Source organism: Podarcis bocagei (assembly GCF_964188305.1).
Source record: "Podarcis bocagei genome assembly, chromosome: 7".
In the NCBI taxonomy this organism is placed as follows: domain Eukaryota; kingdom Metazoa; phylum Chordata; class Lepidosauria; order Squamata; family Lacertidae; genus Podarcis; species Podarcis bocagei.
Genome location: NC_138132.1, coordinates 60,532,582 through 60,545,772, shown reverse-complemented (window position 1 = coordinate 60,545,772; position 13,191 = coordinate 60,532,582). Strand labels below are relative to the sequence as shown.

At 45.5% G+C, this 13,191-nt stretch overlaps 1 protein-coding gene across 1 annotated transcript in view; it reads left to right on the top strand.

Moving 5' to 3' along the window:
* Positions 1 to 9,938: 9,938 nt before the first annotated feature.
* Positions 9,939 to 13,191, top strand: part of LONP2 (lon peptidase 2, peroxisomal) — a 57,628-nt gene continuing 54,375 nt past the window's right edge. Inside the window, exon 1 of the mRNA XM_081201160.1 lies at positions 9,939 to 9,970. Coding sequence (XP_081057286.1) covers positions 9,954 to 9,970 — 17 coding nt within the window. The 5' untranslated portion in view covers positions 9,939 to 9,953. The remainder of the gene's footprint in view (positions 9,971 to 13,191) is intronic.

The window sequence follows — 13,191 nt, the reverse complement described above, 5'->3', positions numbered from 1 at the left end:
CTCGCCGGCCTCCCTCCCACGGCAAACCAGGCAACGTCTCGCACTGGTTGGGAAACACTGGTTTATCTCTTTGATGTCTGATGGGAGGGCATTCCACAGGGCGGGCGCCACTACCGAGAAGGCCCTCTGCCTGGTTCCCTGTAACCTCACTTTTCACAGTGAGGGAATTGCCAGAAGGCCCTTGGCACTGGATCTCAGTGTCTGGGCTGAACGATGGTGGCGGAGACGCTACTTCAGGTATACTGGACCGAAACCGCTTAGGGCTTTAAAGGTCAGCACCAACACTTTGAATTGTGCTCGGAAAGGTACTGGGAGCCAATGTAGGTCTTTCAAGACTGTCGTTACGTGGTCTCGGCGGCAGGTAGCAGCGCTCACAGCTTACGGACTGCACCGTGTAACAGGTGTCTGGCCCAGCAGCCTAAGGCGGACAAGCCACTGAAACAGGCATTCAGAATCCATTCATTTCATAAAACCTGCAGGGCTCAATCTCTGTGTTTGTGTATGTGTGTGTTTCTGTTTTGCCCAAGGGTCCGGGGGTGGGAGAGAGCTCTTTAGCATGATGCTTTTAAAACAATTAAATTATCAACAAACAAACCTGATGATACGAATAGCAACGTCAGGTGCTACGGGGGGGGGGGGAGAAGGGGGCCTACTCGGAAGTAAATACTGCGTCCAGGCGCAATTAGCGCTGATTTAAGGTGGGAGAAATAAGAGCATGCTGCCTGCGTCGGATACACACTCGCAGCCTCCCCTTACACAAGGGTAGCAGCTCAGGGAGCAGGTGGAGAGGGGATTAGACGCACACCCTCCGCGCTACACGGCGGAAGGGGGAGGGAGGAGGACAAGGCCATTCTCCATGTACAAAGCGGGAGGGGGAGCAGAAATGCGCGCCCCTCTCCCAGCCCCACATTCAACAAGAAGAGTCCCTCGCAGAAAGGAAGGGGAGGGGCCTGCCGCCGCCCCACCACCGCCACCCTCCCATTCATAGCCACACACTCGGCGGCGTCAGGCTGCGACGCTGGGTCCCCGGGGACTGAGGCGCGTAGCAACCCCAACACCCAGAAGCCCGCGACTAGGCCTCCGCCCTGAGAGGCCGGCACCAGCCGAGCGAGTCCCGCACGAGCACCAAGGCGCTGCTGGGGCCGCCGCCGCCAGGGTCCCCTCCCCCCACCCAGCCAGGCGCACGGCAGCGGCAATGCGGCTCCCTAGGCTGCGCTCTCACCCAGCGGCGGGCAGGGCCTAGTCGGGTCCCCCGGGAAGGGGGGACTTCGAGGGCCGCGCGCACACACAAAAGTTGGGAGAAGTTAAAAGCCCGTCGCTAGCGGCCGCGGAGGAGGGAGAAAGAAAGAGGAGGCGACACCGCCGTCCCGTCACTCCACCCCCCCCCCCAAATCTCGATTCCTTCCGAGGCGATTGTCAGGCAGGCGCTCCGCGCAACTCACTCTCTTCCCTCGGTCGGAGCAATCGTTTTTCTCCACAGAAAAAACGATTGGGGTCTTGCCACACAGTTCTCCCCCCGCTCCGAAGAAGAAGCCACACAGCATTCTCGCCTGGAGAAAAGGAGAGACGGTCCCTCTCCCATCTCTTCCCCCCCCCGGCACCCCCATTGTCAGCCACGCAGCTGCCACCCCTTCAGTCCTTTCTATTGAGGAACGACCTTCCTCCATCCCTCGCTTTTCCCCCTCTCTTTCCTTTTTTTAAAAAAATATTTTCTCTTCCCCTTCTTTTTTCCCACCCTTTCTTTTTTCTCTTTCTCCCCCCCCCCCCGCCCTCCTGCCTTGCTGGGTTAAAGGATTTGAGCAATGGGTCTGGAGGTGGAGCTCGTCGGAGGATTAGCCCGACTCGCCCGCCTCCCTCCCACGGCACACCAGGCGACGTCCGGCGGCACACTACTGTGCCGCGGAACACCGGTTGGGAAACACTGCCATATAGGACCAGTCTGGATAGTTAGCCTTGGTGAAGACTTGACGTTTTCATCCCCAAAAAAGTTTTTGAGTTTCTGCTGAAATGAGGCTGCATTTTAATGTTGTATTTTAATCTTGTTTTTTAAGTTGTATTTCAATCAATTGTTTTATCTGGTGTTAGCCGCCCTGAGCCCGGTCTTGGCTGGGGAGGGCGGGGTATAAATAAAATGTATTACAGTGGTACCTCGGGTTAAGTACTTAATTCGTTCCGGAGTTCCGTTCTTAACCTGAAACTGTTCTTAACCTGAAGTACCACTTTAGCTAATGGGGCCTCCTGCTGCCGCTGTGCTGCTGGAGCACGATTTCTGTTCTCATCATGAAGCAAAGTTCTTAACCCAAGGTACTATTTCTGGGTTAGCGGAGTCTGTAACCTGAAGCGTATGCAACCTGAAGCATATGTAACCGAAGGTACCACTGTATTATTATTATTATTATTATTATTATTATTAAAGCCATCCTGGTTTGTGGCCATCACTGACTCCTGTGGCAGGGAGTTCTGCCTCCAATGTTTGCAAGATTTTAAAGTGAGTTGTCCTTGTTCTGTCTCCAGTTAGAACCCTTGTTTCTGTAGGAGAAAGGAAAGGCATTTATTCTGGGACACGGCTGGCATGAGAGGCAAAAGCTGCTTCCTGAAACCCCTGATATATTAGCACATGCAGGGGAAAGATGGGTTGCCAGTAGGGGTGGCTGTGTCTAATGATTTCAGTACTTTCAGCTTCTCGTCTTTCCAGTTCTCATCTTTCAGTTCTCCACATTTCCACATCACCTTGATTTTCTTTTTTAAAGTCATCATGAAAATTCCTCAGCATTTTCGAGCAAGTGTCTAATATACACTTCTGTGTGCAATTTTGCCTAACGCACACATTTTGCAAAGCATACTTCTCCTACTATAACGCATGCTTTGTTATTTCCACCAAAACATGCATTCTTGTACACTTCTTACCCTAGGAAATGCATTTTAGCACACGCTATTTGACTGGAGAACTGCACAGCAAAATTCAGAGAAGTGCAAATTCTGAAGGACAGCTGCATTTCAGTTCATGCATTGCTTCGGAAAGTGATAAGTAAGCAGGTTTCCCTTTATATGCAAAATGAACCCAGTTCCGCCCCCACTCTACTCCCTGTCCCTAGTTTTGGGCTTTTAACCCAGATGGAGCCCAAGTTAATATGTGTGAGGAATGGGAAATCTCAGCAGCTACAACCTCTTGCTTCTAACTTAAATATTGTTTCCTGCTCCCTCTATTGGCCAACGTTTCCAGAAGCTTCTGCTACTGAATATACAGTGGTACCTCGGGTTAAGTACCGTATTTTTCGCTCTATAAGACGCACCAGACCACAAGACGCACCTAGTTTTGGGAGGAGGAAAACAAGAAAAAAACCATTCTGAATCTCAGAAGCCAGAACAGCAAGAGGGATTGTTGTGCAGTGAAAGCAGCAATCCCTCTTGCTGTTCTGGCTTCTGGGATAGCTGGGCAGCCTGCATTCGCTCCATAAGACGCACACACATTTCCCCTTACTTTTTAGGAGGGAAAAAGTGAGTCTTATAGAGCAAAAAATACGGTACTTAATTCGTTCTGGAGGTCCGTACTTAACCTGAAACTGTTCTTAACCTGAAGCACCACTTTAGCTAATGGGGCCTCCCGCTGCCACCGCGCCGCTGGAGCACGATTTCTGTTCTCATCCTGAAGCAAAGTTCTTAACCCGAGGTAGTATTTCTGGGTTAGCGGAGTCTGTAACCTGAAGCGTATGTAACCTGAAGCGTATGTAACCCGAGGTACCACTGTACTTTCCTTTGAGTAAAAGAGTACTGGAAACCTGCCCCAGTTCCTGGATGATGGAAGTTCTGGGGCACTGCATGTTTTTAGGACAATGACCATTGTTTAACCCACAAAGCCATGGAGCCAGGGCATAACATTTTGGGGGACTTAGAAGGTGGCCACAAACACAGCTGCAGGTGACCTGGAATTAAGGAGCCCCTTGGATGTCAACATCAGCAATGGCCCCAAGCAGCTGCCTGGGGGATGACAGGCACTGAAGCCCCATATCCTAGAGACTTAAGGTGTCTTTCTAACATTTGCTTATTTACAAATATGCAGGCAGAACATGAGATGGGGCAAAAGGATGATTATCCAAAGCAGGACATCCTCCCCAGGGAGCAAGTTGTGGAGGCCTGGAGGCTGTACCTTCAGTTCTGGCTAACTCCAGCTGAAAACATTCAGTTTTTTCTCACTCTGACTTTTTGGACAGCTGTGTTTGGGCTCCTCCAGCTGAGCTGTTTATGGAGCATCCATCCTGATTTGCTTGAACAAAGCAAATGCAGCATTTAGACTATGCCCAGCCTTTATTGAGCATTTTTTTCTGTTTGGTTTATGGAGGAGAGGTTATACAACAGTGCAGGGTTTTTTGTTTTTGTTTTTTTGCATCTTCCTATTAATCATTTGTTCATTCCACGCTTTTTGGAGCATTTGCTCAGCACTCCTCTAACCTCAGGAAGTCAGGTTTTCTCCCAAGTGGATTTATTGTACTAGGAATGCTTTAATCCACTTTAATTGCTTAAATTTCTGGCATGAATCCCTTTAACAAGATAGTGAGAGTCTGGGGCACCTAGCCTGGGGGCACACATTTGCTTACTTCTTTCAGGTGAAGGGGTGTCATATTATCTGAGATCAGCTGATCATCTCATGAGAAAGAGAGGGAGGGAGGAGGGAGGGAGGGAGAGAGAGATTCCTAGCTATTAGGAGTCATTCTGTGACCCATAAACTCCCTTTAATAGAACATTAACAGACCATTCCAGACTTAGTCTGACTAGCAAAGCAATAGCTGCCCTAACAACAATTTTACTCACATAGGTCAAACCAGTGACCCCGTTCTTATCTTCATCAGCCTTGTTATTGCTGGATTCTGAAACACATGTACTAATTTTCCTGGGCATTGTCTTATGAAATCAGAGCTCTGGGTTCTGCAGAGGGAGAAAATTAAATATAAACATTATTTCAAACACTTTACAAAAGATCAGAAATGCATATTCATCTGTATCAATTGATGGAACTGCCCAGGGAAAATGGTGAGGTTTGCACTCAAATAGCAAATTCCAGGGAGAATAAATCAATGCAGTTGATTCCCTGCCATGGAATGGTTTGCATCTGTTTAATCTTTGCATCTAAAATAAAAACTTCAGGTTAGCACAATTAATAACACCCCTCAGTCAGATGGTTTTGCTGATGCTTCAACACAACCAAGAATCCACAATTCAGAAAAGAAATTATCATCAATGGACACTCTCTCCCTGTTAATCTCTCAATTCTCCTGGTAGAGAAAATATCACTGTCTAGATTTCTATTTTGTCTTTTTTGTGTGAGGTTCATAAACCGATATTCCTAGCATATACCTATTGTGGAATGATCAGCCTTCAGCCAACAAATATGCAAACAGGATAAGGAGGAAATCTATAAAGCTTTGGAGACTGATTTTGAAAGGGTAGAGCTGGGGGGGGGGGAGATGTCTTTCTGTTGCATGGTGTTAGCTGCAAAGAGCATTCTGAGGGTTTATTCTTGCCAGTTGATGAGTATCCGCAGCTGCCAGCAGGTCTTGGCACGGATTCCATGCCCAGAGCTTAAACAACAAACTGGCACTAATTCCCAATCCATCTGAAGAGGAATGAACAGAGATTCTTTCAAGCCAGGGCACAAAAACTGATTAAGGAATCACAGACGGCTCAACTACACAATATAGGTAATGGTTGCTGCTGCTCTTGTTACTGAAAATGAGCTGAATTGGTTTAGAGTAACCACTGAACTGGCGAGATCGAGAAAGAGAACCTGGTATGAGTAGGCTGCCTGCCCACCAGCCCATATGTAGCAAAAAAAAAGTGTAGTTTTGCTCAGTCCATAATCATTCTCGTTCATCTTCAATGTGCTGTTTTTCATTCTAGATTGATTCTAAATCTTGCCATTCACAAGGGTGGGTGTGGTTGCTTGATACGCATTTGAAACTCCTCCCTTCTATTAGGTTATTCATACATTTTCCTCCTCACACATGCTCCAGCTGGTTGAAGAAGCTTGACTGACCGAACCCAAAGAGCGCTCGCCAATGGTTCCTTGTCATCCTGGGGGAAAGTGGGTACTGCAGGGTTCTGTCCTGGGCCTGATGGTGTTTTTGAACATTTTTATAAATGACTTGGGTGCAGGAATTAGGGGGCGCTCACCAAATGTACAGATGACACCACACTGGAAAGCGCTGCTAATACTTCAGAAGATAGAATAAGAATTCAAGATGACCTTAACAGACCAGAGAACTGGGCCAAAGCTAACAAAATGAATTGAATTAGGGACAAAGGTTCTACACTTAGGCAGGAATAATCAGATGCAGAAATATGGGGTGGAGGGCAGCAGTATATATGCAAGGATCTAGGTGTCTTAGTAGACCCCTAGCTTAACAGAAGTCAACCGTGTGATGCAGCAGCAGATCAAAAGACAAAACAAAAATTAATGCTATCCTAGGCTGCATCAACAGAAGTATAGTGTCCAGATCAAAGGAAGTCATAGTACCACTCTATTCTGCCTTAGGGGTCCCTTCCAACTCTACAATTCTATGATTCTGATTGGAAGATTTACAGCCCACCATTCAACATTTGTACCAAGTGGGGTATACAATGTAAAATAAATTACAAAGCCAAATTCATACAACAACAACAACAACAACAACAAGACGCTAGAATGAGCTTGTCGAAGATAGATAGGAATAAACACAGATGGAGGCTGCTAAAATCAGCAGGGGTAGGCTAAACAGTCACCCACTTAAGAACACCTAAAACGCCTGTGCAAAACAGATAAGCTGTAACTTGGCGCTGAGATGATGACAGCATCAGTGCTTTTCATACTTGTAAGGGAAAGGCATTCTACCAGATAGAACAGTTGCCCGATCTACTGGTCTTTGCATCTAGGATCAGAGAAAGCAGCTTTATTCTGAGTCAGACCACTGGCCCGTCTAACCTCCATACTGTCAACACCCAGGCCACATGATCTGCACTATACATTTAAAGTGGCTTCTCCCAAAGAATCTGGGTAAATGGAGAATGTTAGGGTGCTGACAGTGGTTGGGAAGCTCTTGTTCCCTGCACAGAGCTACCATTCTCAGAGTGGTTTAACAATCAACCCTTCTTCCCAAGGAACTCATCCAAATGCTAAGAAGAGAAGCTCAGGCAATGATCCTTTAAGACAAGGGAGATGATGAGCCCATTTTCCTCTATGGCAAGGGTTCCCAGACTATGCTCTACCAGCTTCATTTAGGTGGCCAGTGGTGTGGCTGTGGATTTGTGGTTGAGGATGAGAAATGGCACATCCATTGCACTAAATATTTGCCTTGCTTTTCTCTTGCATTTTGTATCGCTTCTTGCATTTCCTACATTATCTTGTATGTATTGTGACACAACAATCTACTACCAAGCCAGGTTCAAGGTCCTTGTATTAATTTACAAAGTCCTGAATAACTTAGGTTCTGGGTACCGGTACCTTGAAGGGCCGCCTGAACCCTTCTATCCCAGCTTGATCACTAAGATCATTTGCAGGAGCATTGCTGGTCATTCCCCGAGTTCGAGAGGCTCACTTGATGACAACAATAAGCCGAATCCTTAGCATCATTGGACCAGTTCGGTGGAACACTCTGCCAATAAAATTTCAGCAGGTGCCTTCTGTTTCTGTTTTGAAATGCCTGCTGAAAACTTTTTCTATTCTGCCAGGCCTTTGCAGACAATTAAGAATACATCCTCCCACAATGGTAAATTGATGTCAGTTTTCAACTTTTTAAACATTCTTTTTTTACTGCATATACAGTATTTATGTATTTTTGTTGTGACGGCTTCTTATGTTCCTATGTAAACTCTTCTTCTGTTTCTATGTAAACAGATTTCTTCTGCTTATTTGCAGATTCCTTCATAGGATCTCTTAATTAACTATAAGAGTGAAGGTTCTGAAAGGGGATTCTGCATGGGGTTCTAATATCCTTTCAACGAGCATCTCTGAACCTCCATGCTTAATTCTGACATCCTCACTTCTTGACAAATCTTTCTAAATCGACTGAAACTCCCACATTTTGGAAGTGGGACAACAAATTATGCAAAGGGGATGCAAATTTGGCTAAATTGCACACTTTATTCTGACTGACAAGAAGCAAATCTTTTTGGCACAGGGTGCAGAGCGTGCCGATTAGCAAATGAGTGTGAAATTAGTGTTATTAGTCATTCTTCGCTTTCTTCATATTGATTTGGGAAATTACATACTTTGTCTTTTTCACTTTGGTCATTAACATGGAGGATATTTATTTAAAATGTCTGCAAGACAATTAGCAAAAGGAAAAAAAAGGAGAAAGAAAGCAGAAATAAACCCCACGCCGCTGTGAAGCCAAAAAAAAAAAAGGTGTCGGTTTTGTGAACGTGTTTTGCAGCAAAAACTGCCTGATAGAGAGAAGCATCAAAACCTCAGAGCAAAAGGGCATTGTTAACTGAGTGTTAGAACAGGACAAGCGTAATTGAACAAAAATGTTCACATGAAGTTAGCAGCTGTTCCCAGGGACTGGCTGTTGTAAACAATGGGCAAGATCCACCTTGCATGGAAAGTGTCATTAAACAGGACTCCTCCAGATGGGTAGGATTTTATATATTAGAGAGCCAGTGTGATACAGTGGTTAAAGTGTTGGACCATGGCCTGGGAGACCAGGGTTCAAATTCCCAATTGGCCATGAAGCTCACTGAGTGACCTGGGAATAGTAACTGCTTCTCAGAGAGGCACTCATTCACTATGACTTAGTAATAATTTGTTGTTGTTGTTGTTGTTGTTGTTGTTTATTACTTTTATCCCGCCCTTCTGGCTGGGTTTCCCCAGCCACTCTGGGCGGCTCCCAACAGATTAAACAGAATAAAACTTCAAACATTAAAAACTTCCCTAAACAGGGCTGCCTTCAGATGTCTTCTAAAAGTCAGGTAGTTGTTTATTTCCTTGACATCTGATGGGAGGGTGTTCCACAGGGCGGGAGCCACCACTGAGAAGGCCCTCTGCCTGGTTCCCTGTAGCTTTGCTTCTCACAGTGAGGAAACTGCCAGAAGGCCCTCAGCGCTGGATCTCAGTGTCCAGGCTGAACGATGGGGGTTGAGACGCTCCTTCAGGCATATTGGGCCGAGCCGAGGCCGTTTAGGGCTTTAAAGGTCAGCACCAACATTTTGAATTGTGCTTGGAAATGTACTGGGAGCCAATGTAGGTCTTTCAGGACTGGTGTTATATGGTCTTAGGAAAAGTGGAGCAGAAAAACAGCCCCACCTGGAACATTTGCGGTATAAGAAGTTACAGGATTTCAACACTGCTTGGAAGTGGATCACAGGGTTGTCAGACCTTGCAGGAGAAACCTGGAGAGGGCTTGTATCTTCAGGTGAGCAAGAATGCCTTCCCTACCCAGGCTCACTAAGCAGGTGAGAACGAATCATCTCCTCACTTCAGCTGGACCTGGGAACATTTCTTTTAGCTACACATCTGGAGGGCTGCAATTCCTCCTCCCTTAGTCTATATAAGGGGATGTCAGTAGCTCTTCAGGCCTTCAGACAACAGTCTTTCATTGCCCTACTTGGAAATGTCAGGGGTTGAGCCAGGGACCCTGTAGAAGCAAAGCATTTCCTCTGCCACTAAGCAATGGCCCTTTGTAACCATTCATAAATGTTTTCAATACAAGCAGCGTAATGAGAGGTGCTGAGGAATAATCTGAAAGTGTGTGTTTCTTTGAAGCATACTCAGTACTCAGATTTACTACAATCTTAGACGAGTTTAGAATGACAGAGAAGAACACATTATTTCCTAACTTACTTTCCTATAGCGCTTTCAGATAATTATTATTTCTAGAGAAAGTAATTCAAAGGACTAAGACAGAACTAATGAGGCACTCCAGATCTGAACAACTGAAAACAAGAATCTACTTGTGTTGGCTACACATCAAAGGTATTCCCAAATGAAAACACTCATTTGGTAAGTATTTCCAGAATCAATAATTCACTCTTGCAGGTTTCAGGCTCCAAAATAACAAGAATTTTTTGATGATGTGGGTGTGGGTGAGGAAGTCCTAGAATTAAGTGGTTACCCAACTTGCTAGAATAAAATAGAACTTTAACCACTTACCTACCGTGTCATGTGAGACCCAGCTAACTTCCTTCTCCTGTTCAGTCAAAGAATGAAGTTCTTTTAACAAACAACTTTTCCATGTCCAAAAGTTTTAATAGTTGCCAATGTAATTAGTCCAAAGGTTCGTTTTGATTGCAGATGCACGATGCTCAGTCGTGCATGAGGGCTCTCCAGATCAAGAGCTTGAGATCCCTTCACCCCCTTAAGAATTGCATGGCAAGGCTGTTGCCCCAGGTGACATAGCACAGCTAGGAATAATTAATTTCCCCAAGATTTCTCAGACTTCTGATAGCTGAGACGGTTGGTTCATGTCTGCATTTATTTGTTTCTGGATTAAAATGGGAGTTCTGGTTGAAGGAAATGGGTAACCTTGGAGAAGGCAAAGTCAGTCCTCAGGGAATGTGCAGGCGACCTTGGAACGGACAGCTCATGGAAGAACCCCGACCAAACCTAAGAGGAGGCGTGTAGTGGTGATAGGGGATTCCCTACTGAGGGGAACAGAAGCAGTGATCTGTGGGCCTGACAAGATGTCTCGGGAAGTGTGCTGTCTCCCCGGGCTAAGATCCAAGATGTAACTGAACGACTGCAAGGAATCATAAAACCCACTGACGAATACCCCTTCCTCTTGGTTCATGTGGGAACCAATGACACTGCAAGCAATAGCCTCCAGAAGATCAAAGGAGACTACGAGGCTCTGGGCAGGAAATTGAAGCAATTAAATGCACAAATTGTCATCTCATCTGTCCTCCCAGTTGAATGACGTGGCCCAGGGAGAGAGGGAAAAATAGTGGAAGTGAACAGCTGGCTTCGCAAATGGTGTAAACAGGAACGGTTTGGATTCTTAGATCACAGACTGCAGTTTCTTGAAGATGGACTTCTGGCAAGCGATGGGCTGCACCTCACAACGGTTGGGAGAAATGTTTTTGCCAAAAATCTCAGAAACCTCATCAGGAGGGCTTTAAACTGACTAATGTGGGGGAGGGAGACAGTGCTCCTGAAGGTAGGAGTCTATCAATTGATGAAGATGATCATCCAAATGTCATAGACCAAATGGAGCAAACAGCACGCAGACCTAGTGGTGGGAGGAGAAAATCCTTAAATAAGAGACATGGGGGAATGATTAATGGACTTCAATGTCTGTACACTAATGCGCAAAGCATGGGAAATAAACAAGATGAGCTTGAGCTCTTGGTACAGCAAACTAAATATGACATAATAGGCATCACTGAAACCTGGTGGGATAAGTCCCACGATTGGAATGTAATAATGGAGGGATACAATCTATTTCGGAGAAACAGACCAGACAAGAAAGGAGGAGTGGCGTTATATGTCAGGGATGTGTATACCTGTGAAGAGATCCAAGATTTAGAACCTCAAAGCCAAATTGAGAGCATTTGGGTCAAAATTAAGGAAGAGAAGAATAACAGAGACCTCATTGTGGGAGTTTACTATAGATCCCCAAGCCAAACGGAGGACATAGATGATGCCTTCCTGGAACAGATGGCCAAGCATGCAAAAGGAAGGGAGATAGTAGTAATGGGGGACTTCAATTACCCGGATATTTGTTGGATGTCAAACTCAGCCAAGAGCATAAGGTCAAACAGATTCCTCACTGGCCTTGCAGACAACTTCATTGTCCAGAAAGTGGGAGAAGCAACAAGAGGAACAGCCATTTTAGATCTGGTCCTAACCAATGTTGATGACCTGGTTAGTGGGGTAGAAGTGGAAGGATCATTAGGCGCGAGTGATCATGCTCTTCTGAAGTTTACTATACAGCGGAAAGGAGCAGCCAAGCATACTAGGACTCAATTTCTTGACTTTAAGAAAGCCGACTTCATAAAACTTAGGGAAGTGTTGGGTGAGATCCCATGGACAGTAATACTAAAAGGAAAGGGAGTTCATGATGGCTGGGAGTTTGTTAAGAGGGAGATAGTAAAAGCACAACGTCAGGCAATACCAATGAGACGGAAACATGGAAGGTGCCTAAAGAAGCCAGGGTGGCTATCTAAAGAACTTTTAAGTGAGTTAAGATTAAAAAAGGATGCGTACAAAAAATGGAAAATGGGGGAAACCACCAAAGAGGAATTCAAACAAATAGCCAGCACGTGTAGACACAAAGTCAGAAAAGCTAAAGCACAGAATGAACTCAGGCTTGCTAGAGAGGTTAAAAGCAACAAAAAAGGCTTTTATGGGTATGTTCGTAGCAAAAGGAAGAACAAAGAAACAGTGGGGTCACTCAGAGGAGAAGATGGTGAAATGCAAACAGGGGACACAGAAAGGGCTGAACTCCTCAATGCCTTCTTTGCCTCAGTCTTCTCCGATAAAGAAAACAATGCCCGACCTGAAGAATTTGGAGCAAATGATTCAGCAAAGGAAACACAGCCCAGAATAACTAAGGAGATAGTACAAGAATACTTGGCTAGTTTAGATGTATTCAAGTCTCCAGGGCCAGATGAACTGCATCCAAGAGTATTAAAAGAACTGGCAGATGTGATCTCAGAACCACTGGCAGTCATCTTCGAGAATTCCTGGAGAACAGGCGAAGTCCCGGCAGACTGGAGGAGGGCAAATGTTGTCCCTATTTTCAAAAAGGGGAAAAGAGAGGACCCAAATAATTACAGTCAGTCTGACATCAATACCAGGGAAGATTCTGGAGCAGATCATTAAGAAAACAGTCTGTGAGCACCTAGAAAGGAATGCTGTGATCACCAATAGTCAGCATGGATTTCTGAAAAATAAGTCATGTCAGACTAACCTGATCTCGTTTTTTGACAGAATTACAAGCCTGGTAGATGAAGGGAACTCAGTGGATATAACCTTGATTTCAGTAAGGCATTTGACAAGGTGCCCCATGATATTCTTGTAAAGAAGCTGGTAAAATGCGGTCTTGACTATGCTACCACTCAGTGGATTTGTAACTGGCTGACTGACCGAACCCAAAGGGTGCTCATCAATGGTTCCTCTTCATCCTGGAGAAGAGTGACTAGTGGGGTGCCACAGGGTTCTGTCTTGGGCCCGGTCTTATTCAACATCTTTATCAACGACTTGGATGATGGACTCAAGGGCAT